Raw genomic sequence first — 13,644 nt, 5'->3', positions numbered from 1 at the left:
CAGTGCCTCCTATATGTGGTAAGTAGTAATCTATCCTACTTCATATTGCTGTTATTCCATCCTGGATTTTCCCTTTTTTGATTTTTAGTTGTTAACTTGAGTTTCTTGTGCTTGTGCATAAGTTGCAGCGGTGGCTTGTGACCAAGGAAGATGGTGCACTTTGCTCGCCAAGAAAAACATTAACAACAGATAGAAAATCAGTGCATTGCACATGTTTTTGTAACCCATAATATAAACAGGCTGCTTGTTCATATTACTGCAGCATCTGCTAGTAATAACACCAAAACATGTTCCCCAAATAAATTATTACTTTGCAGAATAAAAGAAATTAAGATGAATTGCAATTCTGTTAACGCAAAAAGTAATAGGCCTCCCTTACTAGCCTTTTTCAGCAGCAGTGATGTAAATCTCTTTCGAGTCCATCTCTGTCATTTTATGGGGTTATCTATCATTTGCACATAAATTCGATTTTTATTTTCTTCATGTTTGCAAAGTTTTCAGTCACTCTTTGACTGAAGTCAGGAATTCCTAATACAAAATCTCTTTCGATAGAGAGCACTGCAAGTGCTGATATTGTTCTTTGTTCCATAGCATTCCTTAAGAAGCTTTTGATACGTTTCAGTGATGGAAAACAATGTTCTGCTTCTGATGTGGTCATTTTAATTGTAGTTATTGCTTTCAAGAGTTTCAAAGATTCTCCCAACGTATCATGAAGGTTATTATCTGTTATGTAATCTGGCAAGCTCAAAGCTCCACTGATACTTTTGTACTCCTCTCTTCCATAAATAACAAAGAGTTCTGTTCAAAGTTCGTTAGCTCCCAAAAAATAATAGCATTCAACAGCAGCTCTAAAGAAGTTTCTGGAAAACTGGAAGACTAAGTAGTGGATTTCTCTGGTAGAAAGAGAGGGGCTGCAACTAGTTGTCCAGTGAATTTGAATCTTTCGTTCACCTTTTAACTTACATTGCATACTTCTTTTGTGTTCCACAGCAGATTACACATCACTCCTCCATTTTCAATTCTTCCTCTTTTATGATATTCATCCAAATCTGTTGTATTTTCAGCTGTGCCTCCCGTAATATTTGTAATACTTCTTTCGTGTTCCACAGCAGATTACACATCACTCCTCCATTTTCAATTCTTCCTCTTTTATGATATTCATCCAAATCTGTTGTATTTTCAGCTGTGCCTCCCGTAATATTTGTAATTTCATGCTCAAAAGCTGTCAGCTGATGTTGTGCATAAGGTGAGTCAATATCATGTTTCTGTAGCTGTGTGTACAAAATATCCACATAGATCATAATGTTATGAAAAAAGTGAGAGACAGAAAATGGACCTTTTATCCTTCAAAATCGTAACTAAGCTGCAGGCTTATAGGACTGTATTTTCATTACACAGTTTTTCCCTGTTGGTCATATTATTCAAGTTCTCGAAAATACCTTCCCAATATTCAAAAACAGTATTGACACTCTTTCACTGGAAACTCCAATAAGTAGACACTAAATGTGGTGAACATTTTCACACTATTTCATTAAGGACTCTTGTTCTTTGTGGAAATGCTGAAAAGGAGCTGAAAAGTCCCTGAAATTTGGTGAAAAATCAGGTTCAACTGGTGACTAATAATGAATGTATGAAACATTGTAAAATGTTTCCTTAGCAAGAGCCTGTACCCTGTGTGGCAAATCGCTCATGATTGCTGCATCATTGTATGTTTGTGCTATTAGTATGTATGGACAATTCTCTAAATGGCAATTTATCTGTTCTGTGATGTACGTTGCCAAATATTGGGCATCATACTTTTCTGATGCTGTGATACCCCAAAATCTTTTAACAGGTATTCCGTTAATGATATGTACCTATATACTATAACCACCTACAAAATGCAGGCTACACCACTGGTTTTGTCAGCTATTATTAACAAAAACTCTGCACCTGTCTTTACTTTCTAATGTCTTCTGGGCAGACTTCACACCCATTGAAGGTCATTTTGGGTGGCTTTAGAGGTTGCTTTGGAAACTATTGCTTTTTCTAAATGTGATTTTAATGCAAAGTCTAATTCTACAGTAGAATTAATCAAGGCATGAAAAATGTTGGGATTGGAACATGATTCCGTCTTGTGTCATCAGAGGGTCAAGTTCCAACACACCACAGAAACGAATACAGGTCATAATTATATTTAGTATGTACCTGTTATGGGTGACTTTTTGGTTGTTTAGTGGCATGGGCTTTCTGTACCCATTGCCTAATTGGGTAGCCTAGTTAAATTTCCTAGACATTCAAAATGTTGTTCATGTGGATTGAAGAAAGTTCGTGTTTACTAATTTTGTCGCAGAGGTGTTGAATGTCACAGACTCCATGTTTAGTCAAAAGCTCCCCTAGTAATAAACAAGAAAAACAAAATAAGTTGTTTTCCAAATCGCAACCACACAGGCATTCTTGCTTATTGTACAGTTTGGAGTTAAACTTTCTACCAAATTGGCAACTTTTCATTTGAAATGTCTGCGAAATTGTTTAAGTACCTAGCCTCTTCATTTATAATCTTTCTTCAAAATTGTGTAAATTGATGGGTTCAGAGAGCAAGGAAATTATGTGTTTCACTGTTTCATATATTCACTTCTTGTCTCAAAATTCTCTATAGCCATGCTAAAATAATGAACACAAGGAACAGGAGATAGTTATTTCGCTCGCAGTTACATGTGATCTGGTAACGAGGTGCAAGAGTCCTGCTTTGTTCAAAGATGTGAAATCTTCAGTTCTCTTCAGAAGGAAGGTGGAGGGTGGGCCACTAATAGCGTCTGCTCTGCCGGGCCGTAGGTACCGGCTACGTTACAAAGTTTTGGCAGTGTTTCTTTATTTGTTGTGCTAAAAGGAGGGAGGTTTATTTTATATCTTATAATTAAGAATTTATTTTGAGGGGTTAAAGGGAACAGCCCTGGTATTCACTTTACGACTAAGGGAAACCTCAAGAGACCTCTATTGGAGCCGCTGATGTTGCCGCCGTTGCTTGCTGCCTCTGCATCACACATCACACATTGCAGCCGCAAACTGCTCCATCAGTCGCACCATGCTAGTAGGTACCAGCTCTGGATGTGACTCTGCATCTCGCGTCCGCATGCTCCGTCGTCCTCGCTGTGTGGCCAGGAGGCATTGTCTCGTCCGTGTATCGGGGGCGAATGCTGCTCAGTACACTCCCACCTTCCTCCTCTATTCCTAATTGGCTTGCTTGGGGTGTTTATATGCACAAGGCCTGTATATGAGAACTGTCTTGATAAACTTTGCTCCCACACAACCAAGACACCCAGGTCGCCATTTACAGGCCCAGTGCAGCCCACGTTGCTGTCAACACATTTTTGTCCTATTCAGCTACTTTTGGTACTTAGAGCCTGAGCATTTCAAAGAGGTTAATGGCACGCAACTTCTTCACTTATGTATAAAATTGAAAAAGCAAACACAACTTAACAATTATTCATGGGGGTAGTGCAAACCTGCAAACCTATGTAGGAGCTGCTCCTGATAAGTTAAATGTTAAAAATCTTGAAACAACATTGGAAATATCTGGATGCAAAATACATAAAATAAGGGAAGGGCGGCCGCTTGCATGTAGCAAATTGATGCATGGCACACAGGAACAGAACAGTTAACCCTAGCTTTCGAGCTCTTGCTCTTCTTCTATTGAGAGTACACACATTCACACAGACACCCAAATGGTATGTGTGTATTCCTATTAGAAAAAGAGCAAGAGCTTGAAAGTGACTGTTAACTGTTTTCTGTTGTGTGTTTCTAAATGTGGAAAAAAAACATGCACCACGGTTAGAAGTCCACATTAAACAATAGGTCCCCCTATAACTAGCTATGATAATCAGTCTGAACCTGAAAAGCATTCTGCATTCAATAGGATCACAGCTAATAAAATACTATTGTGGTCAAACCGGCTTTTGGGTGGTGTTACATTTCCAAAGATTCCACATGATCACAGGTGTTTGGAACATCTGCTTGTTATAGTCACAGAGAGACACAACAAAAAGACTGTTATAAATAAAGCTTTTGGCCCGTAAGGCATTGTCAAAAATACACACACACACACACACACACACACACACACACACACACACACACACACACACGCGCCTGCAGACTCAGGCAAGTGTGTGTGTGTGTGTGTGTGTGTGTGTGTGTGTGTGTGTGTCTGTCCGTCGTTTATTTTTGACGATATCCTTACGGACTGAAAGCTTTATTTGTAACAGTCTTTTTGTTGTGCCTATCTACGACTCACCATCCATGCTATATGGTGAGTAGCAACTTTCCTTTTCATAATATTTCATATTTGTTCCTGGATTTTCCATAGTTTGTTTCTTACAGTGGTAATACTGCAACTTTGAAAGGTGGATTTGAGATACCTAAAGTACAATTTGCATCTATTTATCTATTTCATAATTTACCAAGAGCTTCTTTAAATGTCACTCTGATGTGAGAGCCCCTTGTCTGCATTGTTCCTTTACACCGTTCTTTCTTGGACCACAGGAGAAAAAAATATTTTTATAAAACAATTTCAGTTATGGTGTTACTGACTTGCTGAACTAACAGGGCTGGGACTAATTAAGATTTGTTTACAGTTTAGATAATGAAAACTGTCTATCTTTGGCCTACTGATCAGTCTTCTCAATCATTTAGTATTGTGAAGTATTAGAGACAATTCAGATTGCAGTGTGTGATAGTAGTTTTTATTTCAAGGAAAAACTAGACAGTCAGAAATATTCCAAAAAATTTTATTATATCTGTAGAGTCTGTTGTTTTACTAAAAAATACATAATTATCTTTGATAAAATATACGTAATTACTGTTTACTGTCATTCCACATGTTTTTCTTATTTGTGTTTGCTGAATCTGCTGTGTTAGCTTTTTTGTGAGTTGCGTCACCATAATCTTTTGGTGAATATAGTATATGCTTTAATGTTTTAAATCAATTAATTTTTTCAGCATACAATAGCTGATGTGTGGGTGGTAAGAGCATCAGAATTGGGAATGACAGAAAACACAATCCACACTCGGACTCATCTTGGCCACATATTGAAGCCTGGAGATTCTGTTCTTGGGTACTTATTAATTTACACAAATTATTTTATATAAAAAAAATTGTGTTTGGGCTATTTAAATGGAATACTTTGAATCCTAGTTTTAGTTGCATTTATTTTCTCATCATTTCTGAAAATAATTCCTAGCCAATTTGTGAGGTCGTTCTTTCACCTTCTAGCTATTTCCGCCCATGAATATCCATGGTAAATCATCCTTGTGTAATTTACTTCATGAATTTGGCAAGAACTGAAACCAGATATAGAATGTTAATTGCAACTAATATTTTTGAAATTAAGTGGTATAACACAGCAATCAGTTGTCCTTTTCTTACAGGTTTTATTCAGCAAATCTAGATTTCGGCTGGTGCCTAGCCACTATCTGTGCACCATTTCATAGTATCAGTGTATGTTCTAGTATGTCAGTCCCCTGTTGTTCGGGCTTCTGTCACAGTAACTTCGAGACTACTGTATAATGAAGTTAGGTTTCGTTATCGATGTGTTCTTCGCAAAGCCTGCCTTCATGATACAGTAGTCGTTAAAGAACTGTGACCGAAGTCTGACCAACAGGGGACTGACATACTTGAACAAGCATTGATACTATGAAATGGTGCACTGATAATGGCTAGGCATTAGCTGAAATCTAGATTTGCCGAATAAAACTTCCAAGAAAAGGATGACTGACTGCTGTGCTCTATCATTTGAAAGTCATAAAACAGTCGTTGAATGGACCCTCATTCATAATGGCAGGTAACCTGATCAATTGTTATAGCTTCCAAAGTTTTTTTTAATGTAGAAGAGTCATTGAAAGTTTTGAAAAGATGATGCACATTCCTCCAGAAAGTTAGTCTTCTTCTTCTTCTTCTTCTTCTTCTTGGTTGGCTCTACAGTCCTTTAAGAACCTTGGCCTCATGTATCACCTGCCTTCATTCTTCTCTGTCTGTCACATTCCTTCTCCAATTTCTTATTCCCATCTCCTTCAGATCTTCTTCCATATCGTCCAGCCATTCTGAGTCTACCTCATCTCCTTCTCCCATCAGGTTTTCCTTTAAAAACTTTCTTGACACTCCGAGTTTCTGGCATTCTCTCTATATGTCCTGCCCATCTTATTCTTCCCTGCTTAATTTTAACAACAATATCCATCTGTCCAAAAAGTGTTTGTAGTTCTACATTTGTTCTTACTCTCCAGCCATCTTCCTCTCTCACTGCTCCAAAAATCCTTCTCAGTATCTTTCTTTCGCATCTCAATGACCAGTTCTCCTCCTTTAATGTCAATACCCAGCCTTCTGATCCATATATTACTATAGGTCTTAATATGGTCATGTATATTTTGATTTTTGTATTCCTACTAACATTCCTGGAATTAAAAATGTTCTACAAGGCAAAATAGCGAGTTAGTATCGCCAGTGATACTGTCTCAGAAAATTTCTAAAATTTATTTCTTATGTTACAAAGTGTATGAACTGGGTTTAGACATTTCCTCATTCATAAACTATCATCAATTTATTCCTTGCATTTTTTTATTACATTTCCAGGTACACACTTGCAGACAGTAATGTAAATGATCCAAATTTAGAGAAATTGGATGCTACAAAGATACCAGATATCATTCTTGTGAAAAAATATTACGGTGATAGGAGTAGTCGTAAACGTTTGCGTAACTGGAAACTTAAACATCTTGCTGAAGAAAGCACTCATATCAACACTGAAGCCAAGTGAGTATTCTAAATTTAGAATTTTTTTTACTATTTTTAGAAGCAATGCTATATTTTGTGCGTATATGCTGTTACTGAAAACAGAAGTTTCACACTCGCCATATGTGTGTTCCATTTACAGCAGGGTTGCTAACTGTCCTATATTGTAATGGATTTCCCATATTTGGTGGTAAAAACATTGCTCATATAGACCTTGTGTGGGACACTAAAAACCTATATTTTACCACTGATTTATCCTGTTTGTGTAAATCCAAGAGTACATCAGTGTTAGGGTTGTGTGTCACTGACCAGCATATTAAAGTATGAATTCATGTTACAGTATGGTATGGCATAGCACATTACTTATTTGCCTTTAGATAATGCACTTGTCTGAATTTGCCTCTGTCAATTATCGAAGTAACTTGAGTATTATACATAGACATTGGGCATCAGTAGACTACTGTCAGTACACAACAGTAGTTGTTTCTTGTACAGTTATGGTTCACATCAAAATAGTATGTCTAATTCACCTCCTAAGTGAGTTAATCATCTGTGTATTTCTTTATAATATGCATAGATTTAAAAAAAGAAGAAGTAGTACTTACCAAGCAATGGCGTGGATGGCACATAAAAGGTGTGGAAATGCACTAGCTTTCTGAGCCAGTGGCCCCTTCTGGCAGAAGGGTGAAATGGAAGGGAAGGAGGATGAAGGAAAAGGACTGGTGGGATTTTGGAAACAGAAAAGTCACCTAGAATCCTTGGTCATGAGACACTTATCAGATGGTTGAGAAGGAATTCAGCCAAGAGGAGGAGCCAATGGCTCCTAAAGCTTGTGCATTTCCACACCTTTTATTTTTTCCTGCCACCGCCTGATGAGTAAATTTTTGATCTATCCATATTATATTGTCAAGCATTGAATATTTTCACCAATATATATGTTTATTTAGAAAGATGGGAAAATTAATACAGTATTTTACCATAACCTCATTAATATAACTTTTATGGTTACTACATTGTGCATGTCCTTCTCCTAATAAAATAGCAGCTGATCAGTTTATCTGTAGTGACAAGCAATTTCTTGTTAAATATGCTGAGGATCTTACAAATGGTATCATAGATGGCACTATACTTCCAGAACTAGTGTAATTCATTCCTATGCATAGTTTTAACAGTATTAGAAAAAGGATAGATTGCTACACACAGTAAAGATGATGTGTTGAGTTGCAGACAGGCACTTCAAAAAAACTGTTACACGTTAGCCTTCAGCAAAAATCTTCTTTGGAAAAGAAAGCACACACACACTCACAAAGCAAGTACATCTCAAAACACACACAACCACTACCACTGACAGCTCCGGTCGGAATGTGACTGTCATGTGAATAGCAATCTGGAGTGGGATGGGGGTAGGTGCAATGTAGGGAGGTGGGTTGGGGGAGAGGGGGAGTGAGAACAGAAAAGGAGAGAGCAGGGAAGGGGAAAGTATGGGTGGGTACATTGGCAGAGAGTGGCACACAGAGGTATCCTCTTCCCTGGTCCTATCCGTTTCCACTCCTCATCTGTTCAGTGGGAAGTCAATGATGACTTTTATTCCAGTGACCACTACCCCCTCCACATTCACCTACTAGATGGAGCATTACCTGAAGAGAAGCCACCACAAAGGATGGTCAGCAGGGCTAACTGGACTCTTTCCAGCCAGCTGGCTGTGTTTGAACACAGCACACAGCATCCAGGAATGGGTGGACCACATCACACCCATGATTCATCATGCTTCTAACTTACCCATCTCAAAGTTCTCAGTTCATCTTAGGAGGCAATCTGTTCCTTGATGGACCAATTAGTGCCATTCAGCAACCCAGCTCAAGCATGTGGTTTGTCAGTGGACCCAACGGTAGAGAAGCTCACAGCATTTCGGGTCACAAGAGCCAAGGCTCGACACATAGTTAAGGAGATCAACAAAAGGTTATGGCAAGTGTTCCTTGACACCATAAACTGTTCCCTTAGTTCAGCAATAGTATGGGAAGCCATCAGGAGAATTTCTGGTAAACACAATCATTTGCCAATAGCAGCAGTGCTGAAATGGGTGTTTCTCCAAACAATGCCCAGAGACTACATCACACAGATGCTGGCAGCACATTTTGCAAACGCTACTGCCAGTGCCAGCCAGCATTCAGCATTTTGCTGGTACTATGCAACTGCAGAGAGAGGCAAGTTAACTTCAGATCCCAGAATTCTGAGCCCTACAACTGCCGTTTCTCCATGTGGAAGCTGGAATCAGCGCTGTCTGAGACGTACAATGCTGCACCCGATCACAATCAGATCCGGTACTGCTTGCTTGAACATTTGTCAGGAGTGTCAAAGAAAATCCTCCTCGAATGTTTCAATCTTACATAGTCTACAAGTAACTTCCCTACTTGTGGAGAGTGGCAATTCTGAGACCTCTCCTCAAACCAGGAAAAGACTGCACCTGTCCCAGTAGTTCCGGAACATTGCCATAATGAACTGTGTAGGGTAGGCTCAGGAGTGAATTGTTAACCATTGTCTCATCTGGTTGTTAGAGACCAGGCAACTCCTTAGCTGCTCTAAGTGTAGGTTCTAGATTTCGGTCCACTGTTGACCACCTGGTCCTATCAGTGGTGGCTATTCAGCAGGCTTTCCTGTGTAAACATCACTGTCTCACTATTGTTTGATATCAGCAAGTTGATGGCAGTACCTGGAGACACAGTATTCTCAAGCAACTTAATCAATGGGTCTTTCATGGCCACCTTCCCATCTTCAAATGGTCCTTCCTGTTTACGCGCTAGTTTAGGTCCCAAGTTGGTGATGTGCTGTCAGATCATTTTGAGCAAGAAAATGGTGTTCCTCAGGGCAGCACTTCAAGTGTTACGCTCTTTGCCATAGTCATAAACAGTATCATGATTACAGTCAGGACTCCGGTTTAGTGCTCCTTATTTGTGGTTGATTTTGCTGTTTTCCATTCCTCCTCCAGTGTTAAAATAGCACCCATCAGCTGTAAGTTACAATGCAGAGATTAGAGTATTGGGCTACAAAGACAGGTTTTCGGCTTTCTGCAGAGAAGTGTGTGTGTGTGTGTGTGTGTGTGTGTGTGTGTGTGTGTGTGTTAATTTTAATTGTTATAGTCATACTTTTAATTTACCTGACTCACATATGAGGGACATCATTCTACATTTTAAAAACTGAGTGAGGTTTCTGGGTCTCATTTTTTACTCTAAACTGTCTTGGTTACTACACCTGAGAGACCTGAAAGCCACATCTCTGAAGGCACTGAATATTATCAAGTGCCTTAGCCACAGGTCTTGGGGAACAGACATGGCATGTCTGCTCCAGTTTTACTGGGCTGTTGTGCATTCACACCTAGACAGTGGCTTCATAGAGATGGATCAGCGAGCCCATCTTACCTGAATATTATTGACACTACCCACCACGTGGGGATGTTTGTAAACCCTCATCACCAGTTTTGTAATAATCTCGTCACTATGGTTGTAAAGGCCAAGTTGCCACTGTTGTTATGGTAGGCCGCATTTGAGAGTTCGTGAAATGGCTTCTGGTGCAGTACATTGCTAAGACAATTTCTCCCTGCAACTATTACACAGCTATGTCGCAGGGTCGGGTAACCCAGTCTCTGTGCTGTGGCTGGGGAACCACCACTCACCATCCAGCAGCAACTCCTCATGGTGCATCAGGCATGCAAGTTCCTCACAGCTCCAACTTCACCAGCGTACCATGTTGTTGGTCAACCACCTCTGGAATGCTTTTTTCCCGATCATCCACAGGCAACAATGCCATTTTGGATCCGCATGCATAGGCAGGAATCACTTGGTGTGGAGCATGTACATCCCAGAACCCAGGGTTTTAACCATCTGCTACCGTGGTGGCAGCAGAGGCCCAGGGTGATTTAAGATTTAGTTCAGTACAGGAGAGATTACACTCCTGCACGTGTTTTTAATACTTTTTATCTTCCATTTTAAATGAGCACCACAATTCTACAGCTGTGGATGGGTCAAAACAGGGAGACTCCATTGGTTGCTCTGTTGTTTTCCCAGATCATATACTCAAAGTCCGACTGCCTCAAGGCTTATCTGTATTCGATGCAGAACTGTGTGCAATCTTGCAGGCACTGGAACAGATGAAACGTTCTTATAGTGCTAACTTCCTTATCTATTTTGACTCTGAGTGCCCTTCACTCCCAGCAACATTTGTACCCAGCAGATAAAGTAGTCTAGAATGTCTAGGGCACCCTTCTCCAACAACAACATCTAGGAAGGAAATGTGTTTCTGCTAGGTACCAGGGCACATGGGTATTGCAGGGAACGAAAGGGCAGATGTAGCAGCTGAGGAGCTGTTGCGTAGCGGTGTAGTGGGCTATCCTCCTGCATGCTATCACCTCGCTGTTGAGGTACAGTGACATAGTCATGCGTCGATCGGAGACGAGCAGCTAGAAGTGACTGATAATGAGTTGCATCTAGTAAAACCCATTATGCAGCAGTGGTGTACTTACTTTCAGCCACAAAGTAAGGATGAGGTCTTCTTTACTTGTTTTCGCATAGACCACGGCCTTATGATGCATTCCTTCTTGCTCTGGCGAGAGGATCCTCCAATGTGTGGTCTTGGGGCTTACAAATCAATGTGCACCACATTTTATTCGACTGTGTTTTATTTTCTGACCAGAGGACAGCTTCAGATTTGCCGGGAGACCTACCCTCTGTTTTAGGTGATTTCAAAACAAATGTGGTTAGTGTTTTACAGTTTTGTGATGTGGCCAACTTGTTTCCCAAAATTTTATGAATGTGTTCTGAATATGTAATAGGGTGACTGACTCACCCGTGTTTCTTTCAGAAGTGGTCAGCCAGTCACATTACCATGTGCCTTTCTTTTAGCTCTGTGTTTTTACTCCTGTTTTGATCCCATGTATAGTACCTTCCACCCTTCTCCATTGTATAAAGGCCTGTAAAGTAGAGTGTTCCCAGTCACTTGGGACTTTGCTCTTGGCAAGAGATTCATGATAAATGCAAACTAAGTCAGGGGCGAATGGTGTAGAGTACTCTCTGTGAAGCGAGATTGGGATTCCATCCAAACTTGGTGACTTACTTGTACATATGCCGTGGGTTCAATATTTTCAATGGTTTTTGTGACTTCGTGTGATACGGAAAGTTGCACATAAGACCGTGTTTTGCATGTCAGACTATAACAGAAATGGTTCATAATTTCTAACATTTGCTTGTCATTATTAGACATCACACTTACAGAGCTTAAAAAACCACATAGTTTATAGAAAACAAGTGACAAATAATTACACAAAAGTATTAATTTAGAAATTTTCTGGAGAAATAAAGAAGATCAACATGAAGAATTATAAAGAATTGTAATTAATGTTTCTCTGAAAGAGTGTAGGATAGATCTGAAACAGAGTTCGGATCTATTGTAACCAATGTTGTCTACTGTGCTGTTGAATGTGAAACATTACACTTTTATTTACTTCTGAACGAAGCTCATTATCTCTGTAAGAATATATTATCTTTAAAAGCTTGTGCAATGGCTGTGGGTTGTACAGATAAGAAATTTATAAACATTGTACTAATCTTTGAGTTGGTTAGATGATGCTTAAAGTTTTGGAGGATGTTTCTAGGATCAGTGTTCGAAAACTTGGAACATTGTCAGTATAAATCAAACCAACAACAACATTTCAATGTTTGTTTCACCTACAGCCGAAAATACTATCTCAACTTATTCTGCCATTGTGCCTTGAAGTAACCTGCTCTGAAAGCACTTTACTTGTAACAAATTAATTATTTCAAAGCTGACTTCCTGTCTACCTAGACTAACTTCAGTAGTGTGCTCATACTCCAACCATACTTACAACTATAAGCAGTTGTAATATATAATATCAGTTACACTAGCATCTGACAAAATTTCGAAAATAAGTGCAAAGTTTCATAGGAATTAGAGTGCAGTGGAGATATTTCAAATCCCTGTCTTAACTGTCCTGTTTTAAATTTGTCATTCTTATGAATAAAATCCAAAAATCCACAAATATTTTATCACGTCATGTATTGCGGCAAATGAATTGAGACAGTATTCCATTGTAAGTTGCTCTTTATGTCTTTCATTGAGTTAAGTGACATTCTAGATTCAGTCCTCACAAAATAAAACATAATTATGCTAAATTCAATTCAATTATTTTTCAGTGATTATCATGAATTCTTGGATGATTTGGAAGAAGACCCAGCATACAGACAGAATGTGAATATTTTCCGTGATCCATCTAAAGACATTCCAGTTGATGTTGATGATATTGAGGACTTAACTATGCCTCGTATAACACTAGATGAAATGCTGGATGATTTACAAATTATGGATGAAGAAATGGCTGATGCATCCTAAGTTCCTTAGTTTGAATATGTATGCTGTCACCAAGAGCCAAAAAAAAATATACTTGTTAATTCGCCTGGACATTATTTTGTTGTATATTGTCATGAAAATGTGCATATTTTCATATGGAAATTTCACAATAAAAGACTGTTGAGTTAAATACTGCTCATTGCTCTTTATAATGGTGCAGAACTCACTTTATGGATTTTGTTTTGCACAGTACCCAACATAAGAATGTCTCAAAACATTAAACAAGGTAGATGTAGCTGATGCAAAATTATTTAGTATTTATTGATTCCAAACTGCTATTCTCTTTTTTGAATAAAAGGAAACTTCACTTATTCTCAGCTGTCAGTTGATGAGGTGCGAAGGCTGTTATCTCTAGTTACAATTCACACAGCAGGGTGTTTGACCAAGGTGGTGACTTGTGTGGAAAATTGTGAAAGATAGAAGGAGGGGACACTGAGGAGGGAGTTCAGCTGTTCAATGATGCA

The 13,644-nt window shown here is 39.1% G+C and overlaps 1 protein-coding gene across 1 annotated transcript in view; it reads left to right on the top strand.

Moving 5' to 3' along the window:
• LOC124776671 (60S ribosomal export protein NMD3) overlaps positions 1-13,310 on the top strand; it is an 89,611-nt gene extending 76,301 nt beyond the window's left edge. Inside the window, exons 9-11 of the mRNA XM_047251774.1 lie at positions 4,978-5,093; positions 6,605-6,784; positions 12,967-13,310. Coding sequence (XP_047107730.1) covers positions 4,978-5,093; positions 6,605-6,784; positions 12,967-13,162 — 492 coding nt within the window. The 3' untranslated portion in view covers positions 13,163-13,310. The remainder of the gene's footprint in view (positions 1-4,977; positions 5,094-6,604; positions 6,785-12,966) is intronic.
• The last annotated feature ends 334 nt before the right edge of the window (positions 13,311-13,644 follow it).

This window comes from Schistocerca piceifrons, chromosome 2, assembly GCF_021461385.2.
Source record: "Schistocerca piceifrons isolate TAMUIC-IGC-003096 chromosome 2, iqSchPice1.1, whole genome shotgun sequence".
Lineage (NCBI taxonomy): Eukaryota > Metazoa > Arthropoda > Insecta > Orthoptera > Acrididae > Schistocerca > Schistocerca piceifrons.
This window is presented reverse-complemented; position numbering and strand designations above follow the sequence as displayed.